Source organism: Semicossyphus pulcher, unplaced genomic scaffold, assembly GCF_022749685.1.
Source record: "Semicossyphus pulcher isolate SPU_LCO1_2020_fin unplaced genomic scaffold, fSemPul1.0.p SCAF_12, whole genome shotgun sequence".
NCBI classification, from domain to species: Eukaryota; Metazoa; Chordata; class Actinopteri; order Labriformes; family Labridae; genus Semicossyphus; species Semicossyphus pulcher.
Genome location: NW_027211626.1, coordinates 9,584,171 through 9,609,516, shown reverse-complemented (window position 1 = coordinate 9,609,516; position 25,346 = coordinate 9,584,171). Strand labels below are relative to the sequence as shown.

The window sequence follows — 25,346 nt, the reverse complement described above, 5'->3', positions numbered from 1 at the left end:
AGACAAGTGTAAATAAATAGACCCAGGCTTTAGACGTACAATCTCTCAGTACAGAATGTGAAAACGGTGGGAAATAGACTACTTGAACCTGCAGAGCCAGAGCGAAATGACCTCTAATTTCAAGTTATTGCAGTAACAGGAGCAAACTGCAACTTGCTGGTAACAACTGGTTTTAGTAAAAATCTAGTCTAGTCATTTGCAAAACAAATATGTTAAACCAGTCTTTCACCAAACCCAGTCCAAGTAACATAGCCTCCACAACCAGCAAATGGTTAAACAAACCCACTTTGAAATGCTGTCTAAAAGTATGGCAAACATACTTGTCAGCCATTTTTGAAGTCCTTCAAATAAGTAAGGAGTTGCATTGTAAACCCCCTGTGTCCTGAAAGGTACCCAGAGAACCATTGAGTTTGGAACAGTATAAGAGTCATAAATAAAACCAAACACCTGATGGCAGTCTTGCCCTCTTGCAGTGGTCAATATATTGTACTTCTTAAGAGTCTCTCTGTTTGGTTGCTTTTAGTGAAATAACATCAGGGCAAAACCAGTTTCATGGATGCAGTACTTTTCTATAATGCTATAATGAAACTACTTAACCTTAATTCAATGTTGTGGGGAGCTTTTGGCCTTAAATGGTGTAAAAGAAAAAAGCCTAACAGAAAAATAAAGAACTTCCGACACATCATACTGATCATAATGTAAGCATGTCAAATAATCGGCCAAAACCATAATAAGAATAAACCAAGTTTTGAACAATCCATTGTTTATTCTTTTTTTAGAACTTCTCATTTAAAGACTCTAAATGACCACATGTGGGTTAAACTTGTGAATTGTATCTTTAGAAATATGGTTACGCTCAGTTTTGATTGACAATGTCAAGGAAGTATTCATTTGACTACACCTTTATGAGTTTGTAGTTTGCAGTGCTTTTGAAATTAACAACATAAAATTACAGGGTGTTCATGTTTTGCCCACCCTAGAGGAGCACAATACAATAAGCACATTTTAAGATATATATATATATATATATATATATATATATATACATCATAATATAATATAATGTACTTTGGTAAAAACTCCAACCTCATTATTAAACAAAAAGTAAAATCATTGGCGTATTTTTAAACAAAAAACTGAAACATAGTAATAACTAATAACTTTTGTAAAAGCATAATTCGTGGAAGAACTTTTGTACTGAATAATTTGAGATCGATAGGTGTACATTATGAAGTCTAAATTTATGACAAGTTTTCTGATTTTGTGTCATCATCTTTTATGTAATTATTTCCTCTTTCGTCTGATGCAAAGAAATGCAAAACGGTGCCCGTCTGTGTGTGTACGCTGTCTGAATCTTGGTAGACACACGGGCGGGGTTTAAACTCGTAAAGCTTTGCGCAAGCCACTAAACAAATCAAACCGCTCACTCGCGCTCTGCTGTTGTAAGAATCAAGCACACCCCTAGACATTTACGACTGTGACGTAGCCGGACTGTAAACTCAAAACGACAGCCCCGGACGGTCCTGTTATTGTTCGGTTTGAAGAGTTTGAGGGGGGTCGGTGCTTTGTTTTTATTTTGGAGGCTGGAAGACCAATAGCCGGATTTTTTAACTCAAATACAAACTCCCGCACGCCTGGACCGATATTTTTTTTCATAATAGTATAGCACCATTTTATCCAGGTAGTGGTAAGCTAGCTAACAAGTGAGGTCCCAGAGTAACGCTAGCTGATGGATGAGCGGGTATCGGAGTTATTTGGTTCAGGAAATGGACACGGCTCTGGCTCTCAAGCGTCCAACTTCAAACCGGGAAATGGCTATGGGGTAGCCTCGAAAAAAAGTTGTGTGAAAAACAACAAGAAATCCAAAGCTCGATACTCTCGAAACTTAAAACCAAGCAATAACACCCCGTATCTACCTCCAGAGGTAAGGCTAAAATTACGCGCACAACTAACGTTGCCGTTGACGTCAACAAGCAAATGATATTTACGACCCCGAGCGATGTCTGCTAATACTAATGTGAACTTACATGACTTTTTGTATGCATGTTGTTGTGACTGTACTTTTTTCACTGGGGGACAAGTTACCCTGCCCTGACATGTCTGTGAACTCGCAGTGACACGTAGCAAACTCACCGGTAGTCGGTAACATAAAGGAAATTAATGAAATGTTCATACTCTGCTTACAGCAGCAAACTCGCATATGCTGTTAACCTATAATTTGCCATTCACAGTAGTTTTACACTACAATAGTAAGCCAATAGCTGCTAGCTAAAGATAGCTTGTGTTTTGCTCTAGCAGAGGACCAGCTGTGTTTGTAAATATCAGGGGGCGGGTATGTAGCTAATTTTACAATTACAGTCCCTGGCACTCTCAAGAACTGTGTTACAACACAGTCACAAATTTTACTTTCTTTTGTTTATAACCTTAGTTATATTACCTTAAAGCTCATATGAGGAGCGTTTAACTGGTTATGAAACAGACTGAATTTAAATGTGATTACTCTATATGAACTACCAAAAGCAAACCAGACCACCAGCGACAAGATTGATCATTTCTATATAAGCCTAGTAGGGGTGAGCAATATGGCCAAAATCCTGTATCACCATATAGGATTTTTCATATCTTGATAACGATATCTATATATGTCAAAACATTGCATGTTTTTGGTAATTTAACAAATGATTAGTCCATATAAATTGACCACATGGTAAAGCCTATTTTTGGATAATCCTGTGTGAATTAAATACTTAACATTAAAAAGTACTGAGTACCGTTTTCGTTCACGCTGGGCCTGAGAGCTTTTCTGAACGTTTATGTCCATGTTAATAAACAGCACTTCCCTTTATGTATCACTCCAGGTTCACTCCAACGTGCAAGGATTAGATTTGAAAGCATCGTCAAAATGACTTAAAAATAGCCGTATAGCAGTTCAGCTGCTGGTTTTGTGGCAGACATTTTCATATTGTTTTAACGATATATATTGTCATATTGTATATTAATAACTATATAGAAAAAAATCAATCTTGTCGCTGATGGTCTGGTTTGCTTTTGTAGGTCATATGTAGTAACCAGAATAAATTTCAGTCTGTTTAATAACCAGCAAAAAACTCCTCACAGGAGCTTTAAACTCTCAGTTAACGTGATCATTAATCTCCTCTTAAAAGGGAAATAAAGAATTGTGTTGACCTAGGGTTACGTAAACTGAAACTAAATAATAATTTCACACTTTCGGTTGTCTTAGTTTTAAATTACGGATAAGCAGGAAATTCTCACACCATCATGGTCATATACTCAGTTCGTGGGGCAAGTCTCAACATATCCCGTGGCTTCAGTTGTTGTTTCAGCTGATCTTCAGTTTGTAACCAGCTAAATTGTCCTGCAACAATCATTAAAATTAGTACACACTTGACATATTTATTCAATTTTGAGGGAAATTGACCTAAAATCCATACTGAATTTTACACATTAAGTGTCTGTGTATGAAGGTTAACTAAGCTGTTAGTGGGTTTGTGTAGCTTTCAATGACTACCCATTCACAGTAGTACTCTGTCCGCTCATTCGGTTGGATAGCTTTTCTTTCTGTCTTTTAAAACATGAATAGCCTGTTGTTTCATTTCTCTGCAGTCTGACAGCTGTTGTTCCCGTTCTGTCTCTGTCTGCCCCTCTTTGTGTCTCTCCTCCGTCTCTTAGGCTGAAGAGGGAAATATAGAGTACAAGGTAAGCAAATCAGCTGTCATGCAAATACAGTGGTGCGTGCAAAAGGTATTTAGGTTTCTTTCAAAGTAGTGTATTCGTATAACCTTTCAACAGCGAAAGGCTCATGGTTCGATCAAACATTTTATTAGTGGTACAAGTCAGTCATCATTACAATAAGCTGTCAGTAATATGGATGCCCTATGTCAGAATATACAGTCTCAGATGGCCTGCCATGGAAAACAAACACCACAGGAGATTAGCAAGATAATTTTTAGTATCTGGACAGCTGCCTCGCCCTCCACATCAACATGGACTTTGGTCAGATTTTAATTGCCTCAGCCCAACTGTTATTAAATAGCAATACAGTAATTTATATGCGAGTTATTTGCATCAGAATCATAAGGGCCCGATCAGACAGAACGTGTTTTGCAGGCGTTAAACGCGAGGCGCACCACACTGCCTTTTTGTGAAAGTAAACACCCGATCAGACAGAGCGCGTTTTAGCAGCTGGGGGCGGCTTTTTTCCCCTACTGTTGTTAAGGCAACCACCGAATCATTAGCTGTCATTAACCTTACCGTTACATTGTAAACTGACAGAAGGCCCACCTCTCCTTTCATCCGATTGGACAATGAGAAAAAACGCCCATGAGGTCGGGCGCTTTTCTGCTTTGAGTTGAAGTTTTTTCAACTCGAGGCGCTTGGAGCGTTTCCTCAAAAACGCGAGGCGCACAGAGCGGAAAAAAGCGAGGCGCTCTGCTAAGCAAAAGCAGCGCGCAAAAAGCGTCCCTCTCATTGAAAACAATGACAAAAAAGCCGCCCCCAGCTGCTAAAACGCGTCCTTTATGATCGGGACCTAAAACCACTGACTAGATTTAACTTTGAAATTTCCACAATCAAGGTTTTAATTCAGCACTAATCGAGTTTTTTCCTGTTCTAGCTAAAGCTGGTAAACCCCACGCAATACCGCTTCGAGCACCTGGCAACACAAATGAAATGGCGACTGCAGGAGGGTCGAGGCGAAGCTGTCTATCAAATAGGTGTCGAGGACAATGGCATGCTTGTGGGACTTCCAGAGGAAGATATGAGAGCATCCCTGAAGACGCTCCATAAGCTGGCAGAGAAGTAAGCAAAGTTGTGATTCTATTAGCTTCATTTAAATCTTTACTCACTGTTTGAAACAAAGTTATAAGCCCAACAAACAAATGTCACTTAAATATATTTGCTTTTCTTCTTTTCTGACAGAGTTGGGGCTGACATCACTGTTCTGAGACAGCGAGAGGTGGAGTATGACTCTGACGTGCCTCATAAGATTGCTGAGGTTCTCATTCGTAAGGTGCCAGATGACCAGCAGGTTAGTAGAACAAAGGCATTTTGCTGTTAATTCATCTGTTTTTTTCTTGTATCCCTGCTCATTCTTTGTTTCTTTTTTTAATTTTAGTTCTTGGACCTACGAGTAGCTGTACTGGGTAATGTGGACTCGGGCAAGTCCACTCTTTTAGGTGTGTTGACACAGGGTGAGCTTGACAATGGCCGGGGAAGAGCGAGGCTGAACCTCTTCAGACATCTTCACGAGATCCAGACTGGACGCACTTCGAGCATCAGCTTTGAGATCCTTGGCTTCAATAGTAAAGGAGAGGTGAGAATGCCAGAGAGGAAATACTGTTTACCCCACTTAAATACTCCTGCATAATTTATCAGAAATAGCAGGCAAGTGAAAAACATTATGTTGTGGTTATCACAGGGCTCCTAATCAAGATGTTTAAATTGAACAGAGATACAACTGGGAAAGACCGTTTCATACAATGTAATAATAATTTAGTAATGCATCACTCATTAAACGAATGCCTCTGCTAGTAATGTTAAGCCGCTTTGGCACTGGTCAAAAAACCTGGTAACACCCAGCTTTTTTTTTGTTGAGTGGGAAAGGTTACAATCAGCATTCAGACCCGGGTCAAATGACTCTGCAGTAGACCCGGGTAATTATCGCCTCGGCTCCGATCAGTATTGATGGAACACAAAACAAGTGTCGACACGCTAATCTCCGCCCCCTTTCCGGCGCGATGCTATGCTCCGTCGGTAACTTCTGCGACTCCTCGTCATCTCATCCACAAATTCCGCCCGTCTCCGTACAAGCAGCGCTCAAACCTCATTCCAAATTTGTCGGCGCCGAGTTTGATACATAGACCGAATGAGTAACAGATACAATAAAAACCTAACCACCGTAACATCTTCACTGTTTACTTACCCGGTCTCCGGCTACGCTGCAAAAAAGAGACCGAAAGGAGTATATTTAACTGTCAATGGGAAAAGATGCAATCAGCATCTATAAGCAGGTCTTCCCGGGTCTGAAAAACCTTCTGTGGGAAAGGGGTATTGTTAACTTTTAAATAACTGAATTTGTTGGTGGAATTTCTTCTTTCCTAGGTTGTGAACTACAGCGAGTCTCGAACAGCAGAGGAGATCTGTGAGAGTGCCTCTAAAATGATCACATTCATTGATCTGGCGGGTCACCACAAGTACCTGAAGACCACCATCTTCGGCCTCACCAGCTACTGTCCAGATTTCGCTATGCTGGTCGTCAGCGCAAACACTGGCATTGGTAAGTGTACCGTTTATTAACTTAAGCTTCTGATGATTGTGTTAGGACATCTTAACTCAGTTAAAATATACTCCTGTCTGTCTGTGTATTTTATCCAGCCACTTTACAGATAGATAAGCTACCCTTAAAGCTGATCTGTCACAGGGACACAGTAGGGTAATAGACAGTTGCAGGGCCAGTCTGGCAGAAGCCTTATGTTTGTGTACACCACACCTCCTCACTGTAGTGGGCAGCTGTGGCTTAGCACTTTGCAAACATGTGATATCTGACCTTATGTAACAGGCCACCATTCCTACCTCCTCCTCCTCCTTGTCCCCGCCTGCCACACTACTGGTCCAAAAATATCTCAAAGACCATCCATTCATGTCAAAGTCCTCTGACCCACTAGAGCTTGCTCTGTGCTTTGATCTTGTGCAGACTTTAAAAACCTGAGATCTGCAAATGACTCAGTAAGAAACTGTGTATGTCAACACTGCTGACCTTGCAGAAGAAATGTAACACTTGGAGAAAGTTATGCCCCCAATATTTGCAGCTGTAAGCCTTTTACGTAATGGTAAGGCTTGTTATTTTCTGTGCTAAAATGCCTATATTTTTTTTACAAAGGAAGATCAGTTTGGACAGAATTCCAGCTAAATTAGAAGTCTCTACAAACATGCAAAAATGTTGTGTTTCCTGCTACAAGAAGACTCTTTTCTCTGCGGTTCACAGAGCACAAGTTGTTCTCGTGTCAGGCAACAGCTCAGAATATTCTCTGTGTAACAGCTGAAAAGCAAAATGAAAAACATGGAAATAAGTAGATCACATGCCACACTTTGCCTTCAAAGTACTTTTGCTTTGATCCTGAAGTCTCAATACCTTGTTGTCTTCAGTGATTTTCTTTCCCTAAAGGACCAGTTCGCCGATTTTCAACCTCAGTCCTATCATGCTATCATGGGGAGCTAATGCCATTATGGTAGGAAAAAATGGCATTTGGCTCCGTGCCTTTGGAGGACGCTATCTGCTTCTCCAGTGGGCCCTGGCAAACCTCCACGGCGGAGGCCACGGAGCTTGCTAAACTACACTTCCTCAATCTAGGACACCCGTCTCAGATGTCATGTCTGGTTAAAAATCGTCAGGTTTGAAATGTAGACTGCAGACCTGAAGATTTTATTAGACGTATATTCCCGTCGTATTTCAGGTTCTGTACCACTCTGAGCCGTTGCCTGCAACGAAAATGGGAGTATTTAACTCCAGCGTCTCTCGCTGGGCTGTTCCTTTCAGAGGGAGGGCGCAATGCACGCTGGGTGTTGTAGGAATGTAGAATGGGCGAAACCACGAGCTGTTTGTACAACTTTCAAAAATGAAAACAATGAGCCTTACAGAAATGACCGCCCTTGCAAGTTAGTGATTTGCTGGCTCGTTTGAAAAATGTGTGTAAATAAGCTAAATTTCTTCCACAATTGATGTGACGCCAAGCAGCCCTTGATGTTTGCTTTGTATCTGTAGCCCTGGAGACAAAGAAAAGAGGGATTGAAAAAGTACGCTCATGATCTCCTCCACATATGTTTTCACAGCAGATAAAGACCAAACTCTCGACCTGCCATTACGATACTTTATTTGTTGTCAGTTTTTTTCAGCTTGCAGAGCAATTTGCTCATGTCAAATGAAAGATGACAAACTCTTTCCTCTTTGCTTTCATTAGGTTTTTCCCTTTACTGAGACATTGCACCTGAACAGCTTGTTTTATTGATAGATTCTGTAGCGCTTAATGTGTTTTCTTTCATACCTTTCATGATAACAGCAACTGAGACTGAGTGCCGGTCCACTTAGGACATACTTGAAACCTGAGCTGCTAAAACTGGTGGGACAGGCTAGGCAGTCCTTTGCTTTGCTTATGCTTACTTTTATTTACTCTTTTCCTGCTGTAACAGTAGAGTAATGTTAGATGTTAGTTGTTCGATCTGGAAATAAATATTTTACTGTCAGAAGTGGGATTCGAACCCACGCCTCCAGGGGAGACTGCGACCTGAACGCAGCGCCTTAGACCGCTCGGCCATCCTGACATATTTCTCGGCATGTTAGGGCTGCTAGACGGCTGGGTGGAGGAGGGGCTGTGACAGGCGCAGATAAGAACACGCTGTGACCTTCTGTATAGACTCTCTCTGTGCTTTTAGAGCAATAGCTTTAAAAAGCACCGAGTTCTAAAACAATCTGGGATATTTTATTCATGCAAATTTAAAGGAGACGTATGAAACCTGAGCCTGGAGTAGTTATTGAGTACTCCAGCTCACAGACTGCTGAGTTATTCGGTGAAGTATATTCAGCTGCTGATGTACGGCTGGCAGTTTTTTCATGTCATTTAGAACATAACATTTTATGGTTTTTAAAAAAAAGGTTGTAAACAGAAGAATTAAGCCTTATGTTTTTTGTTTTTGAAACCTCTGTCATTATTAACAGTTTTTAACTTCAAATGGTTAATCTCACATTTGTAGCTGTGATAAACAAGGAAAGAAAAGTAAAACAACCACAGTCCTAGTATGATAAAAAGGCTTGGGAGACTTGTTTGTTTTTAATGTTTAAAGTGATCATTTTATTGATGCCCATAGAAACATAAAGAGCAGTAGGCAGCAGCTGTTTTTGACAGCTGCACAAACAAGGGTAGAACATGCAAACTCAACATAAAGATGTCATACTGAGTGATGTGTGCTGCATAAAATATGTGATGTCAGAAGTGGGATTCGAACCCACGCCTCCAGAGGAGACTGCGACCTGAACGCAGCGCCTTAGACCGCTCGGCCATCCTGACATATTCCTGGCTTGTTAGGGCTGCTAGACGGCTGGGTGGAGGAGGGGCTGTGATAGGCGTAGCATGTGGCCTCAGATAAGAACACGCTGTGACCTTCTGTATAGACTCTCTCTGTGCTTTTAGAGCAATAGCTTTAAAAAGCACCGAGTTCTGAAACAGTCTGGGATATTTTATTCATGCAAATATAAAGGAGACGTATGAAACCTGAGCCTGGAGTAGTTATGGAGTACTCCAGCTCACAGACTGCTGAGTTATTTGGTCCAGTATATTCAGCTGCTGCTGATGTACGGCTGGCAGTTTTTTCATGTCATTTAGAACATAACATTTTATGTTTTTTTTATAAAAGGTTGTAAACAGAAGAATTAAATCTTGTGTTTTTGAGACCTCTGTCATTATTAACAGTTTTTAACTTCAAATGGTTAATCTCCTCACATTTGTAGCTGTGATAAACAAGGAAAGAAAAGTACAACAACCACATGAAGCTGTAAAAGAAGAAGAAAAATACATAGAAAAACTGCGGAAGCTGAAGTAACTGCCTGTTCAATTTGCCTGTTTTATATTTTTATATGAGTAAATTTCCCCTGTAGGGGCTCAGTAAAGCTTATCTTGTCTTAACAGTCCTAATATGATTAAAAGGCTTGGGAGACTTGTTTGTTTTTAATGTTTAAAGTGATCATTTTATTGATGCCCATAGAAACATAAAGAGCAGTAGGCAGCAGCTGCGTAGCGCAACCACTCCAGTCCAATTCAGTGCCTTCTCATGCTCCCTGATATGAGAATGAACCTAACGTGTGTTTTTGAAAGCTGCACAAACAAGGGTAGAACATGCAAACTCAACACAGAGATGTCATACTGAGTGATGTGTGCTGCACAAAACGTGTGATGTCAGAAGTGGGATTCGAACCCACGCCTCCAGAGGAGACTGCGACCTGAACGCAGCGCCTTAGACCGCTCGGCCATCCTGACATATAAGCAATGTGTTTTCCTCGTTTCAGATTTACCTTTGGATGTGCCTCCAATTAAAAAGATGTATTTTATTTACACTTATACAGTATAAGAAAATTAAATTCCCTACTATAAATTCTGTTCACACGTAATTATTCTTTAAATTATTTATTTATTTATTTATGCTTATATTTTTTTTTATGAGTGCACTTCGGGTGTTGCTGTGTTTATTTGGGTGTCTCTTCTAAAATAGGGCCAGCTGGGGGAAATGGGGTCAAGAATGCTGACCACCTCAGCAACGCAACAGACAGAAAGGGGACAGAGTGTCTGGAACCCAAGAGCAACAGCTTAAATTATGAAACGGGGTAAAGGATCTGTGTAAGGCATAGGGCTCGTCTTATGCAGTATCTGTTACCAGACATAAATGCAAAGGGCAGTTTGTTTATCTGTGATTTTTCTGTGATGCCTTTTTTTAGATGTTTCAGTACCTCCATTTCACTCATCAGCTTTATAAGGGATGGGGAACTTTTATTTTCCACATGCACCTTTACCTTGGATGCACTATATATGTAACACACAACTAGCAAAACAAACCACCGCTCAGCTGACGAGGGGTCAGGCTATTCTGAGTCTCTGTCTGTCTGTAAGTGTGTTATGGGTCAGTGCCCTTGAACTCTGTCGTGCTGTGGGCTACATTGAGACCTATATCTGAACTGAGACATTGTATACCACACATAATGTCTTGTCTCTTATGTGCCAGCTTTATTTACTGCTGGATCACATTATTACAAAATGTGATAAACTGCAGATCGTAAAATGAGGCTCACATCTCTGACCCGAGACGTCTCCCACCTCTCAGTTCAGGAATGTCCTGTATTGATAAATAAATGCAGTCTCCTTACTGAATAAATACAGACACGATCTGTCTGTATGTGCACATTCCGTTCTAATGCATAAACCACTTTTACACATTAGGGATGCCCGATATTATCTGCGCGTTATTGGTATGAGATTACGGTTTGAAAATGACATATTGGCATCGTCAGATATGTTATTTTTCTGCTGATAAAACAACACTTTAATTTTGCCTAAATGCTCGATTATTCCCTAAAAAGAAAAGAATATGTTGCATATAAATAAATATGGCATTTTGTACTTTTCTTATATTGCCCAGTGAATGTGTACATTTTAAAAAACTGTAGTATGTTATTTCTGCATCTGCCAGTCGGCAACTACAGTAAGAGTAGGCATGATATCAATTCCACTACAGGGGAGACTTAATGTTCTCTGAAATAAGGTCTGAACAGGGTCAAAGAAACACGATCAACAGGGCATGCCCCCAGGGCCCTGCTGCATCTGCAGGAGTCTCTGTGTTCTGAAAGTTTAATGGCATTGTTACCATTTACGGTTCAACATCCTTTCTACTGATATACAGTCTCCTTTTTCCGATGGCATGAAAACCATACGTCATGGTACATTCTTCCTGGTCTTATCAGTCTGTGTACATGTTCTTTTGACCCTTAGACTCCTATTATGTGCCAGCAGATAAGTAGTGTTATCTTCCGTCACAACAGTCCTTTCCCATAAGGATGTCGAATCTCTGTGTCCAGAGGGATGTTTGCTCAAGACACTGCGTCCTTTCCTGTTCATATAATGCAAATCAATCTGTATAAGAAAGACTTTAGAGAACTTTTGTGAACGCTCTTCACTTCATGTTACTTAATACCTACTTACTGTCTGTCCTCCTCTCCAGCTGGTACGACACGGGAGCATCTTGGGATCGCCATGGCCCTGAAGGTGCCCATCTTCATCGTCATCAGTAAGGTGGACCTCTGTACGCGGGCCACAGTGGAGCGCACGGTGCGGCAGTTGGAGCGTGTCCTGAAGCAGCCGGGCTGCAACAAGGTGCCCATGGTCGTAAGCAGCACGGACGATGCCGTCACAGCAGCGCAGCAGTTCGCCCAGTCGCCCAAGTATGAAACAAATAAATATACATACATATATAATTGACTGTGTGTATAAACAGTTTAATGTTTGAAGTTGTTTGCATGCTCCCTTTATAATCTAGAACCCCTCTCGCAGTAAAATGTAGAAACTGATCGCGTACTTGTGCTCTCCTTGGCAGCATCACACCAATCTTCACCTTGTCCAGCGTGTCTGGAGAGAGTCTGGACTTGCTCAAAGTCTTCTTCAACATCATCCCTCCCCTCAGCAACAGCAAGGAGCAGGAGGAGCTTATGCAACAGCTAACTGAGTTTCAGGTAAGTAATCAGCTGGCACATGCACTTACACAGTGTAAGAACATACGCTTTAAATCTGCTTGATTTTGATGTGATTGACAGCAGTGTGCATTATTACAGGTGGATGAGATCTACACAGTGCCAGAGGTGGGGACGGTAGTGGGAGGTACCCTGTACAGGTCAGTGTCTTCAAACGCTTACTTTATCTTCTTCCATTTAACGAGCTTTCTTTTCACTCTATCTAATCTACTGTTCTCTTTAATTGTGCAGTGGTATTTGCCGTGAGGGAGATCATCTGGTGGTAGGGCCCACGGACTCAGGCCAGTTCCACAAGTTGACCATCGGCAGCATCCAAAGAAACCGCTCGGCATGCAGGGTACTCAGGGCCGGCCAGGCTGCCACACTCGCCCTCGGTGACTTCGACAGGTCACTACTACGCAAGGTCAGACACTGCAAGTTTTTGCCTAGTAATGTCACTTTTAATTTTTAGAAGAATACATATCTGATTTGGTATTTGAGCACCTGTTTACATGGGAAACAATGAAATATATCGGTATTAAGCAAGAGCACAAACTCAAACCTTATTGTAAGTAAATCGAAAGAAAATCACAATTTAGTACTGCCACATGTTTGACTGACAATCTAAGAAAAACTGAGACCAAAACATGTGTAAATGACTGCAAGTTACACAAGTTTTAAGTAGGTTGTTAAAACCATCTACACTTCTCTAGAATTATATTGTGTTCATGTACAATGTCCATGTGTGTTCCGCGTACAGGGCATGGTGATGGTGAGTCCGGAGATGGATCCGACCATCTGCTGGACGTTTGAGGCTGAGATTGTGCTGCTCTTCCATGCCAAGACCTTCCACAAGGGCTTCCAGGTTACTGTGCACATTGGCAACGTGAGACAGACCGCCACTGTGGAAGCTGTGTATGGCAAGGTTAGTTCATCCACTGCGCTAAAAACTCTTCCTGTCTGAATGTTCTCCTCTTTTAAAACCTGGGTTCGTGGTATCTCAGTTTGTGCCCTCGCACAGATTATGTCAGACTATTTTTTTTCTCTTAAATTTAGTCTAAGTCTTAAGGAGGTGATACACGTATCAGCTTTTACATCAACATCAACAGACAATGTAAACATCAACAAGCAACATGATGAGACACAGGGCAACCAGAGGGCAACGAGGCTCTCTGTACTCCTCCGTTCCAGACACAACTATGGCGTTATCATAGCAACTCCAAGCACGACCGCAATTTAAGCTAGCTCAAACAATCTAATACAAATATGCTCACTGACAAACTTCACAGCAATAAACCATCTCAAATGTGTTCAGAAAATGTTTCAAGCCTGAGAGATCACATGACCCCAAATCTGGGCTGTGATTGGAGCATTTGTGATATAATTCTGTATTTTGACCCCAATAGGTCGCTGCTGATCTGACATTTCCAGATCAGAGGAGGTTGACTTTTTTCAATGTAAAAGTGTCCCGTCAATATTGAACATTGACGTTGTCTGTTGATGTTTATGTAAAAGTTGATACGTGTATCCCCACCTTCAGTCTTCAGACGAAAATGCTCATTAGTTTTAGTCACATTTTTACCCTTTATAGTTTTAGTCAATAAAAAGTCATCACATTTTAGTCATTACTTTTAGTCAAAACGTTTTCTCTCTTGAGTAAATATGTCTCGTCTTGTTAACAAAAACAAAACATAAGTGTCGAGTTTTTATCATCAACGATCTATTTTTAGCTCGTCAACAAAGGTCATTGACAAACATCTTTCGTCATTATTTTCGTTAACGAAATTAACGCTGCTTAACGCTGCCTCCATTTAAATCACTGTACCACAGGAGGAGCTGAGAACAGGGGAGAAAGCAGTTGTTCTCTTCAAGTTCATCAAACACCCAGAATACCTGAAGGTGGGAGCGAAGGTGCTCTTCAGACAGGGCGTGACCAAAGGTATTGGCCACGTCACCAAGTTGCAGCCCATCGCCCTGTACCGGCCTTCCCAAAGTGAGGACGAGGAAGCCTGAAACCTTTCAGGGAACCACAACAGAAAAAACACCGTCCCACAAATACACGAGGTGCTTTATAAAACAACCTCCTGCTTTCTCCAAAGGCCACCCTGTTCCCTGCACAGAAAATCCCTTTAACAGGATGTTGTTGTTTTACCACCTTTTTTCCAAAGCCTTGTTGTCACCATCCACCTTTTTCCTCCTCAGCCTGTTTGAATAACTGCTTATTGAGTTGTACCGAGTGTTGCTTTTCACGGCACTGATAAGAGTAAACCCTCTTAGCCACCTCCTCGTCACATCCACTCAGCAGAACCAAAATTATATACTGACTGTCAAGAACACATAGTTGCACACATGGCAACTAGAAAATTGCCTTCTCACGCCTGCGTCAAAGTGCTTCTTCCACAGTTTACACCTGAATGCACTCCTAGCACACATTTTAAAATAGAACAACACACACACACTTGCACTGAAACAAAAACACCATTGTTGATATACCTTTGGCAGATGATTGTTTACAACAGTCACAAGTATAACACACTTGGACATTATGGTGTGACTTGTATCACCGATGTCACTGTTGTTAAAGTAACAGCAGCTTGCCTGGTTTACCAACATAGTGCCTGACTGAAAAACACAAGCCTCTGATCTCTTAAATCAGACATTGTTCTTGTTAACAGCTAATGAAGTATGTGAGTTGTATGTGAATGGTGAAAGCACTGAGATACTTTTGTATTTCTCTGACTATGTTTGTTAGTTTTATATAAGCTAAACCATCTACAAGCTATAGTTCTGACAAAGGCACTCCTTTACAAAGGTAAAGGAGAGCATAGCAAGGTATGAAAACTTGACCACACCTGCCAAGATGACTCACATTGGCAATCACCTTATAACTGGTTTTGTCGCGTCACGTATGTCTGTGAGAATTATGTTTTATAGTCACAAATGATGCCTCACGATAGCGCAGTGAGACGGCTATAATCTTGCTGCCTATCTTTCAAGTGCTTTAGTTACTCAGGTCAGTGTATGGTGTTAGACAGCATTCCACTCTCACAGGTCTACTCCTATGGAGGTTTCTGTTGCTGACTAGGGGGGGTAGAGGAAAAGAAAACAAGGGTGTTTCTCCCAAAGAGATATGTTTGAATATGGATTATATATTATGTAAAGCTGCCTACTGACGTAGCTGTGTTTAAAAGCAATTGTGTTGGAGGTACGTGATGTCCTCTCCTCACTTCTGTTACTGATGTCACTAACTTTGACGGGGTTTAACACAGTGCCTAGTGGAGCTACAGTTTAGCTTTCCATGACACCCCAAAGTTTTACAACTGAGTTAAGTTGGTGCTACAGCCTTTGATATAAGATGACTTTGAAAATGAATGTTAACTGCTAATCTGTGTTCGAGGCTGCTGTTGGTCTTATTTAAGCATGTTGGTGTGATTTATACATAGATGGTTGTCCCACTCACATCGATGATAGCGAGGACAACTGAAATGTGTGACCTGTTTTTGTTGCACCCATGTTGTTGCACAGTTTGTGTGCACTAAAGAGTAAGAACGCATTTCAACCAAAATATTTTCTAGCCTTTATTAAGTGTTATATCAGGTGTTTGTTATAATACATCTGAGAATATTTTATAGATTTCTAGTAGTTCCAGATTTTACTATTCATTTTAACACGATTTTCACTGTTGCAGTCCTCTTCAGGACACATCTTCACAACCTTTGTTTCCGCTTTTAATTAAAAGTGTACTATTTTGATTATTTGGGTGAAATGCAATATTTATGTACAGATCCAATTTATGTATCTTGATGTACATGAATAAAACTTTTATTGTCTCTTTATCAGGCGTTTGTTTTTTGAGGAGCACACAAAACTGCTCGTTTTCTACCATGTCATCATACACACAGTGTTGTCTACTGGCTCACGTGTAACTTAGTCATGACTCACTTCTCATAATGTAGCTTTAAAAGGTTTCATTTCCTGGCATGCTGTTCTTCATCTACTCTGCAGCTGATGCAAGACAACGCAAGAATAATTGAATCATTCAGAACAATTTGTTCATGGTAGTAGAAAATGCTCATAATGATCCAACTGCTCTCCTCCAGCTGTCAGTTAGTATTTGACATTTACACTGTTGTTTATCAAAATCAAACCGTTTCAGTATCTCAGTTTCATAGGAAGGCCAAATCCCAATCTCCACACTCACGGATTTTAAGCGTGTTTCCCGTAAGTGTGTAATGCCAAATTACGGACTTTCCTGTGGTGGGACTTACCCAGAGTTCATAGCGAATTTAGTGACGTATACAAACGTGATTGTCAAGCCCCCCACTAAATGTAAACAAATGTTCGTAGATTGAAGTAAATTAAATAAAGTTTGAACAACAACAAAAAAATAAATGTAAACAATGCGAGCATCTGGTTTCCAGGCAACGTGTGACGCCATGACAGTGTGTGTCCTATTCCTCATTGTTCTCAAACCCTCACGGACTTCGATGGCATCAGGCGTGCAGTGCGTCAGTCCGTGAGGGTTCAGTGTTTGGGCTGTAGGATGACTGCCCACTGCCCAGATAGTGCCCAACTCACCTCAACATTCTAAAGTTGGCAGTTGTTGGTTGCAAACTGGTCCGACTTTTCAGGCCTCCACTCACTGTCGGGACCAATGACTGTATATTACAGTTGGTGTTGATTGGCGTTCGTCTGGGCAGTGTGCAGCCGAGTGCACCGAAGACTTGATACATATCAATAGTTGATTCCACCTCTTTTTTTAACTGATTACTGCCATCTGCTGGCAAGTCAGAATATTGCAATAAAATTGCACGTGACTTCAAAATGTGAGCAGTGTCTTTAATATACTCTGATTACAAGTGTTACCTTTCTCTTAGTACATAAATAAACACTTTTTATCCTGTAAAGTATTATTTAAAAACAAGTTATTTAACAATATGGCTTTCCATTCCCTGAGCAAATACAAAAACAAATCACTTCATAATTACACGTTTGTGATAAATATGCATTACTAGCAATTAGGGTATTATTTAATTCAAAGAATGCAGCTTTGCAGCACCACTTCAGCTCCTCTTGAAAAAAGAATCCAGAGTGCCCGCACTTCCACCTTGGGAGCGATGCCTTTTTGGTTGGGGTCCTGATTGGCCTCTGCTTTTTGCCTTGCCTCGGGAGGACTGGGCCGTGCCTGCTGCTCCTACTCTGAGAGGTGTTTGAGAGACATTTGAAGAAGAAGTGATTGTGGAGGAGATTGTTGATGAGAGTGAATTCTGGAGGTCCAGGGCAAAGTGATAGTCATTGTGTTCAGGCATTTCCCAGACTAGCACCTCCTCCCCACAGCGTTCACAGGTTAACAGGTCTTCACTGGCCACACTGGGAGGATGGTTATTTACCGCTGGATCAATTTCCACTTCATCCTTTAACTCTTCACATGTTGACTGGTGAGATGTAAACTTTGAGATGTTCTTTGCCTTTGGGTCTGACACAAAATCATCATCACTGTCATAAGACTCTTCTTTACTGACAGGCCCAGGAGTTTGTCCTGTTTCTGGCTTATTCAGTGTTGAAGATGAGACCTGTAAGCTTCTTTCAAGGGTCTTCTTGTGGAAGAAAGAGGAAATGCCAGAATGGGGGCTCGCTGATCCATTTGTATCTGTCTCCAACTGAGTATCAGTAGCAGAGGTGTTATGAGAAGACGGAGATTGGAGAATTGTGGAGCCTTTATCCTCGTCCTCCTCATCCACAGCCACATCTTTAGTGACCTTCTGTCTTTGTTTCTCAGCTGCCTTTTGAAAGAAAGACTGGATGGAGCCAGGTTGTTTGCATGTGGAGTCATTTTTCAGTTCAGAGGGTGTCTTAGTGGAGGATTGAGTGTTGGAGGACAGACTCTGGGTGGATGTGACATCACTGGAAAGAAAGCCAGAAATGCCCCCTGCTGATGAAGCATCACTGAATTTGCTAGCGGAGAGTTGGAGCAGGGTGAGGGGTGGAGTCCTGGCAACACAATGCAACACAAAGCTTCTTAATCACACTGGGTTCCTTAAAACACTGACTTTCACTGTATCATTATATTATGTTACCATGCTGCCTGGTGGTTGCCCGCTGTGTTGAGACTCTTGATAATGGCAAAGCTGTCAGTGGATAGTTTCGTCGCTTCGTATCGCACTAAAGCACAACAGCGAGAGAAGCTGTTCGGCCTCTTGTCCCCGAGCTGACGCACACCAACTGTCAGCGACTTAGCCACCCGACCATTCTGTGTGGGGGTGTATAAATCACAGGAAATTATTTGAATGAGTTATTTTTATTATACACAACATCAATGTCAAACACAGGATGTATGAGGAAGTGGAAGTTCTGTTTTAATAAGGGAAAGACATGAGTAACACAACCTAACGTAGCTTTTTCTCACCACTTCTTTGTCTTTGGTCAGCCTCTCCTCCAGCTCAAGGGCCAGTTGATTAAGCCAATACTGTACCTACACAGATGTCACTATTATTAATAAACATGAAAACAGCCATGCAAATCATAAATAAATAAGTTACTCCTTAACAAATTTAACAATAATTTTCATATGCTGATGTAACACATGGGCTGGCCTGTACCTGCTCTATTGTAGCCAGCGATGTCCTTCCAGGGAAGTTTTTACTGCAGCCGATAGACTTAGGAAGCTGTCTGGGTTTCACTGCTTCAAAATCAATCCCCCGACACAGGTCATACAGCCACTGCCTGCAAGGAAGAGAGGTTAGGGGGGTTTTCTGGTAACTAATGAATGATGAATAAAATGCTAAAAATGAGTTCAAGTCCTTTGAAGTATTTTACAAACTAATCTTTTTAGGTTTTAGAAAACAGGTTAAGTAAAATATTCAGAAAGCCTGTACTGACCGTTTTAACACTTGTTAAGACTATTCCCCTTAAATAGCAACAGTGTTGCCAGATTGGGTGGGTTTTTTGCCCAACTGGGCTTCTTTGATTACCTTGGGCGGGGGGAAATAGTGTTGGGAAGGCAGAATAATTTTGGGCTGCTTCTGTCAACATTTGGCAGGGTTTTGAACACCAAACAAGTTGTCATTTTATGGTCAAAAACAAAGATTTCGTTGTTTCCACTCACTCATTGTTTACCTATTTGATTGACATGAGTTTTATTCAGTTTTATGAATAAGGGAGGACCAATTCACTTTGACATCGTTATCATGTCATATTCATTTATTTCTATTTTTTATTTATTGATGTTTGATTGTGGCAGTTTCATTCCTCAACACTGAAGTGCAATCGTGTACGACATGATCTAGGCAAGGAAGCAAGACTCTGATCACTTGTCATCCTCAGACTTTATTAAATTTAATCCGAATATCCGGCTTGTCTTACCCTGTCTTTTCTCCAAAGTGCTGTCCTAGTTGGGCCTGAGAGAAGGCAGTCAGATCCCCCATGTTCTCCACTCCCATCGTTTGGGTAATGGAGGCACCGAGCTTACCACCCAGGTTACGGCTGCATGGGTGAAATTGGCAATACAGGAGTGCAGTGTATTGTTAGTCAACATTCGTTTTTACATTTCTATGGCAATATATAAGCATCATTTGCAATGGATATTTCTTTAAATGGCAGATTAGTGCTTTAACTCACATCTTGCTGACTGGAAGAGAGCTAAAAAGTTCTGTCACGGAGTCCAAAGACAGAACAGTTTGTCGGTTCGGTTTGTTCAGTCCACAGGCTAGTTTGGCCAAAACCTGGAAAAAGTAGTAGTCTGTAAACCATGCCCATAGCAAAGCCAACTCCTTCTATCTCTCATATCTTAAGGAACAAATCAATGAGAGGTTTTCCTACCTTATTGTGCGATATCCCTGCTGAACATTGGAAACCTGTGTCTTTCTCCACAGCTGCCCTCATTTCCTCGACAATGAGTGCACCCACAGTTAGCTGCAGTTCTGCGGAGCTCTGCTCACCCAGTAGAGGGACAGATGTGGATGCAAGCCACTGCTGGAGACCTCTAGACCTCTGCTCCTCTAAAGATGAACATGGCATTGTTAGGAAGATACACTACCTGATCTTTTGGATTATTGAAAAGTGTTACTCTTCTTGAGTTTTTGATTAGTCAAAGTTTTGATCTAACCAACCCTTAAGCAAAGCAGCTTCCTCTGCAGGTGCTTCCTGTTCAGGCAGGCTTTGTGGGTACCCCTGGATGTAGGTCGTCTTCAGAAGTTGAGGGTCTATCTGTTTGTCAGTCATCGTTTTCAGCCGCTGCTGTACTGCAGCAGTCAGATCCATGTAGGCCTCATCAATGCTGGCTCTCTCAATCACAGCAAAGCGGGACATCACCTCAATCACTTCCACACTTGCATCCCTGTAACTACACAGGGATTACTAGGTTATTCTTTTACAACTGGTTATATAAGTGGAGGGATTCAAATGACATATATGTATTATTCATCTTTTGAAATAAAAGACAAGATTCATGGCGTAATCCCAGAATCTGTGATGATGGAGTAGAAGTTATAAGGTACATAACCAGGACTTACTGTGTCAGGTCTGCCTTCCCATGAGACTCACGCACTCGTGCAACCTGGAGATCTGGGCACAGTGTCTTTGCATCATCCACCCACATGTTCCTGGTGACACCATGGGCTCTGGCCTCGTAACTCACAGCTATGATACTAACAGAGGATGATATTTAGTTGAGAACCACGTTTAAGAGGCATATTTACAAACAATGAGAACATCTTGAAAGTTAGTGGTGTGGTGATTTTCTGTGGGAGATGAAGGCAGGTGAGTTGCCAACACAGAGGCAGCTATTTAAATGACCAATGCAACTGAGCAGACACAAGATGAGAAGAAGCAGAGTGAACTAAGCTGAGTGGATCACAGCACTTAATAAACCAATACATCTAACTCTGGGGGTCTCATCGCTTGCAGGTTCGGATGCATTTATCACAAAAACAACGTATCTCTGTCAGAAACTCACCCGCCTCCTTTCCAGGTCTTGTACTGGGCCACCACACAGGGAGTATTCCTCAGAGCTGGGTTGAGCCTCTGCTCCACCTGGACGTAAAAGCAGTCCATGTCTACTAACGCCACCACCCTCTCCTTTCCGTACTCCATCACGGATCAATTATACACCCACTGGTTGGTGGCGGGGTTTTCGCAAACTAAAGTTAAACAGAGCGCCGAAATATGTTCCTCTTTCTGTCGCTTTGCATTTCGCGCAGTTGTCGAAACTAATATGAAAACGTCATCAAAAGTAGACGTGGATCATTACGTCGGCCATAATGGTGAGGTCGTCGTTTATGTTGTTGTTACAGAAGCTCTTAATTCAACTTGTAAAAAGTAACTGTAAACGACCTACTGTTCTGACTTAGTGTAAAATATAACCTTTCACTTTAAAGTAATAAATTAAATGTCAAAAGTAGATTTTTTTTATGCACCATAGTCAGCGGCCATTGTTTTATGACGTCACGCTCAGGGCGGGAAGCTCAAATGTTATAATATTCTCAGACCTCTTAAGTTTCATAAAAAGCTCAGAGTGAGATTTCATCTGTTCAGGCCGTAGTGACTCAAAATTTTGTAGTTTCGCCCCAGAGGCCCCTCGGCCCCACCCAATTATTTTTGCTATTTAAAAACTAGTTCAATTTTTCATACTGTTCATAATTGACAAGCACAAATAGGAATGAAAAAAATGGGCTAATTTGAGAAGACAAATTGAATCAGCTGATTAACTGTTTTATTTTACATTTTAAGATGAACAAACAACACTTTGACCCCAAATGAGCCCCTAGAAAACGGTATTCAATTAAAAAGGTATTCAAACATCATGACATCATGACATCATAACATATAATATATAATATTACATAATATAATATATCAAAAATACATTCAAACATGAGATCTGCCTCTTACCTGCGACCAGTCCTACCTCACACTACCACTATTAAATTCTGTTAAACATACAATATCAGGAATCTACCAATATATTTATTTTAATCTATACTACTTTTCCTTCTTCTAATCACCCCTCCCCTTTTCCTCTCTTTCTCCATACTCTATGCACACACAACACTAATTCCACACACACACCACACACAAAATCTGTCGTAAATGTAACTGTACCGTATTTCGCACACTAAGTACCACAGTTGGCTAATTGAAGTTAGCAAATGGTAGCCAACTGTAAACCTCTGCTAGCTGTCTAAATCGATGGTGAACTTTCTGTTCAATCAATCACTGCAGAGGTGGCAAAAGTACTCACACTCTGTACTTAAGTAGAAGTACGATACTTGTGTAAAAATAGACTCTGTTCACTGATTCTGGTACTGATTCAACTCCTTTACTCAAGTAAAAGTAAAAAAGTACACGCTGAAATTTACTTCAGTACAAAAGTAAAAAGTAAAAATGGTTTTTTATGTCAATTATACACAATACTTGTTTTGATAACTTGGCAAAATGAAAAACTAAAAATTAGTGCTGTCAGTCGATTAAATTTTATCTGATTAATCAGTTTTAGGCTTTGATTAATCACGATAAATTGCCTTTGTAAAATACCCCTCATCCATGCAAATTACCAGTTACTTGACTAAAAAGTTATTGAATTACTTTATAAATGACTCCATGTAAAAGTGATTATTACTGTATAAAATTAAGTTTTACATCAGTTTAAATATTTGCTTTAATTTTATCATTAAAGTGCACTATACAACTATATTATTTTAGCCTTCCTAAATTTTCTTTTTCTGGAATTTGCATTTGAACACACTATGATGACTTTTTTCGTTTATCGTCGCCTAATGGTCATTTTTCTGAGCCGACCTTGAACACATCATAATATAACCTTATGGCACCTCGTTTAGTTCGCTAATTAGCTTTTATTCTGTGGATTTCAACACGGATAACTATTTTTAACTAACGGGACTTGCTACAATGTTTGAGTGCACTTAAGGAGGCTGCTTTAAGCAGACGACCTGACCTGTCCTGCAGCAGCAGCCAGAGGTGACGGAGCTATTTCATCCAACAGACAGTGAAGGCAACGTGACTCTACTGGACATAGAAGTTACTGAATAGACGGAAGGCTGCTGGAGACTGACTGGACCGCAGGTTCCTGTCTGTCTAATCTGTCAGTCATCGCGGTGCTGTAATGTAATGAGAGTTCCGTATGTCTCTGATCATTGTTTGCTGATTGGCAGTTGGGCGCTAACTCGGGATAGTATGAAGTCAGTGCAGAGGTCTCACACCCCACGTAATTCTGTGTTGTGCATTTCAGCGTGAGAAATACCATGTGTGGCGTGAGACCGTGAGAACTGGCTTAAATGCGTGAGTCTCACGGCCATTGCGTGAGATTTTAGACCCCTGATTATTCTGCTGTTTGTTTCAGTTATGCCAGTTGTATAATAAAGTGGAAAATCTTGGGAGACATCAGGCCGTATTTCAAGTTAAAACAACATATTTGATATCAAATAAACTATTGTTAGAAAACAGCAAATGTGAGAATTCAACCACTTCCTTTCTAGCATAATAATTTTATAGTGTTAGAGGTTTTGATAAGAAGGCATAAATACTTATCCAATACTTAGCTAATGGTCACATTAGCTAGTTAAAAGTCATGTTACAGCTAGTGATTGGTTGAACGCTAACATGAGCTGTGTTGATTTAGCTGCCAGTACCTAATGGGATCTGACAACTTTGTATTAACTTGAAATATAGCAAGATGTTTCTGAATATGGGGAACAATTTACTCTGCTAAGCTGTCCTTTTGCTCGGCACTACCTGCACCACATCTCTTCCGTCAAGCGTGAAGAAGGGTGCAAGACGTCTGCGGTATGGCAGTTTTTCAACGTTTCCGAAATGGACAGCAAGGTTGTGCTCAGCATTGATCATGCGAGGAGGGGCCAAATCTCATTCATTCAATACTACAAATTTAATCGCTCATCTCAAGAATCGGCCAGTAGACCACAACAATAAGACTAGGCATGTTATCAGTTCCACCACAGAGGACACTTGATGTACTCTGCAAGAGAAAAACATGTGCATAATATATCAGTATCGAATTCGGCAATCGGCAAAAAGGGTTGGAAAATATCTGGATATCGGCAAAAAATCCAATATCATGCATCCCTAGTTGAATGTTAACATTAGCTGCATTAATTTCACTGCCAGTACCTAATGAGTTCTGACAAATTTGTTTTAACTTGAAATATGGCAAGATGTTCCTTAGAGTGAAGTCGCATGAAAATGGCCATGGTGTGAATATGGGGAATTATTTACTCTGCTAAGCTGTCCTTATGCTCCTTTTCTTTTTGCGTATGGTTGCCCAATGGCTATGGGTTTGCCAAATATTGTCATCTTCTGTTAAAGTCATAATGAATGACAAATCTATGTAGCTGTCTAATATATCACTGCTAACAGCAGCACTATTTGTCAACATTCTGGAGACATAAAAGTTAAGAAATACATTGTGTTAATATGCTATTAAGTATGCTGTACATTCATATCAAATAAGTATATTATTTTATCATGTCTGTTCAGGTCTGGTAAGAGCCACTGTTTTGGAGACAGTCCTCATTCCATTATATCAGAGTTCAGGATCATGCGGCCCCTCTTTCCTGCTCTTTGTCTAAGTTTTTACTTCAGCACAACCAACATTTGGACCTGACATTGCACTTCTTTTGTCAAATTCATCAATAAGTCCTTATTCTCAAAATCATTTTAACGTCTTTTTGTTAAATTTTCCGCTTGGTTTGTATGTTTTTGATTTATTAATGAGGATCTATGTTGAGGACAAAAACATCTTAAATGTTACTGATTGATTAAATTCCCAAAATGTTTCAGCTTAATATTGAATTTGTTAAATGTCAGTTCAACAGCACAATTCTTAGTTAATGTTTAATAAAGAAAGTAAAGACTAGTCAATAACTCCTCCAAAAATTGCAGTCGATAGTCTTGCAAAATAAACTTGAATGGTTTTTCGAGCTATGACCAGTAGATCTATAGCAGAACAAAAACAAGTGTCACAAATGAGGAAGAGACTGGATTATAAACCTGCAGTGTTATACTGAAGTTGCTCATTATCGTACATCACGGA

General features: G+C 40.7%; 2 protein-coding genes and 3 non-coding genes across 5 annotated transcripts; 1 reads left to right on the top strand and 4 right to left on the bottom strand.

Annotated features, from left to right (window-relative positions):
- The first annotated feature begins 1,533 nt into the window (after window positions 1-1,533).
- On the top strand, window positions 1,534-16,119 carry gtpbp2a (GTP binding protein 2a). Its single transcript, XM_069658438.1, has 12 exons — window positions 1,534-1,924; window positions 3,691-3,717; window positions 4,634-4,818; window positions 4,939-5,047; window positions 5,135-5,332; window positions 6,121-6,295; window positions 11,779-11,998; window positions 12,151-12,286; window positions 12,386-12,444; window positions 12,536-12,707; window positions 13,044-13,208; window positions 14,114-16,119. Exons 1-12 carry the CDS (start codon window positions 1,730-1,732, stop codon window positions 14,294-14,296), a joined length of 1,824 nt encoding a protein of 607 aa, XP_069514539.1. The 5' UTR covers window positions 1,534-1,729; the 3' UTR covers window positions 14,297-16,119.
- On the bottom strand, window positions 8,255-8,337 carry trnal-cag (transfer RNA leucine (anticodon CAG)). Its single transcript has one exon. It is a non-coding gene; the product is annotated as a tRNA-Leu (tRNA).
- Window positions 8,998-9,080, bottom strand: trnal-cag (transfer RNA leucine (anticodon CAG)). Its single transcript has one exon. It is a non-coding gene; the product is annotated as a tRNA-Leu (tRNA).
- trnal-cag (transfer RNA leucine (anticodon CAG)) lies at window positions 9,964-10,046 on the bottom strand. Its single transcript has one exon. It is a non-coding gene; the product is annotated as a tRNA-Leu (tRNA).
- Window positions 16,120-17,160: 1,041 nt separating the features above from the next.
- Window positions 17,161-21,466, bottom strand: polh (polymerase (DNA directed), eta). Its single transcript, XM_069658920.1, has 10 exons — window positions 21,237-21,466; window positions 20,794-20,928; window positions 20,392-20,624; window positions 20,102-20,280; window positions 19,901-20,004; window positions 19,646-19,765; window positions 18,883-19,006; window positions 18,690-18,755; window positions 18,361-18,533; window positions 17,161-18,274 (listed from the first exon to the last, which is right to left on the bottom strand). The coding sequence occupies exons 1-10, from the start codon at window positions 21,371-21,373 to the stop codon at window positions 17,347-17,349; spliced, it is 2,199 nt and encodes a 732-aa protein (XP_069515021.1). The 5' UTR covers window positions 21,374-21,466; the 3' UTR covers window positions 17,161-17,346.
- Between the last annotated feature and the right edge of the window lie 3,880 nt (window positions 21,467-25,346).

What these genes read in the sequence shown, in the direction of transcription:
- polh (XM_069658920.1), bottom strand. Translation starts at nt 21,373, where the DNA reads ATGGAGTACGGAAAGGAGAGGGTGGTGGCGTTAGTAGACATGGACTGC. An exon ending in GGGAAGGCAGACCTGACACA is followed by an intron (nt 20,625 to 20,793) that starts GTAAGTCCTGGT and finishes ATCCCTGTGTAG; the next exon opens with TTACAGGGATGCAAGTGTGG. An exon ending in TCTCTTCCAGTCAGCAAGAT is followed by an intron (nt 19,766 to 19,900) that starts GTGAGTTAAAGC and finishes TCACCCATGCAG; the next exon opens with CCGTAACCTGGGTGGTAAGC.
- gtpbp2a (XM_069658438.1), top strand. Translation starts at nt 1,730, where the DNA reads ATGGATGAGCGGGTATCGGAGTTATTTGGTTCAGGAAATGGACACGGC. An exon ending in CAGCGCAAACACTGGCATTG is followed by an intron (nt 6,296 to 11,778) that starts GTAAGTGTACCG and finishes CCTCCTCTCCAG; the next exon opens with CTGGTACGACACGGGAGCAT. An exon ending in AACAGCTAACTGAGTTTCAG is followed by an intron (nt 12,287 to 12,385) that starts GTAAGTAATCAG and finishes GCATTATTACAG; the next exon opens with GTGGATGAGATCTACACAGT.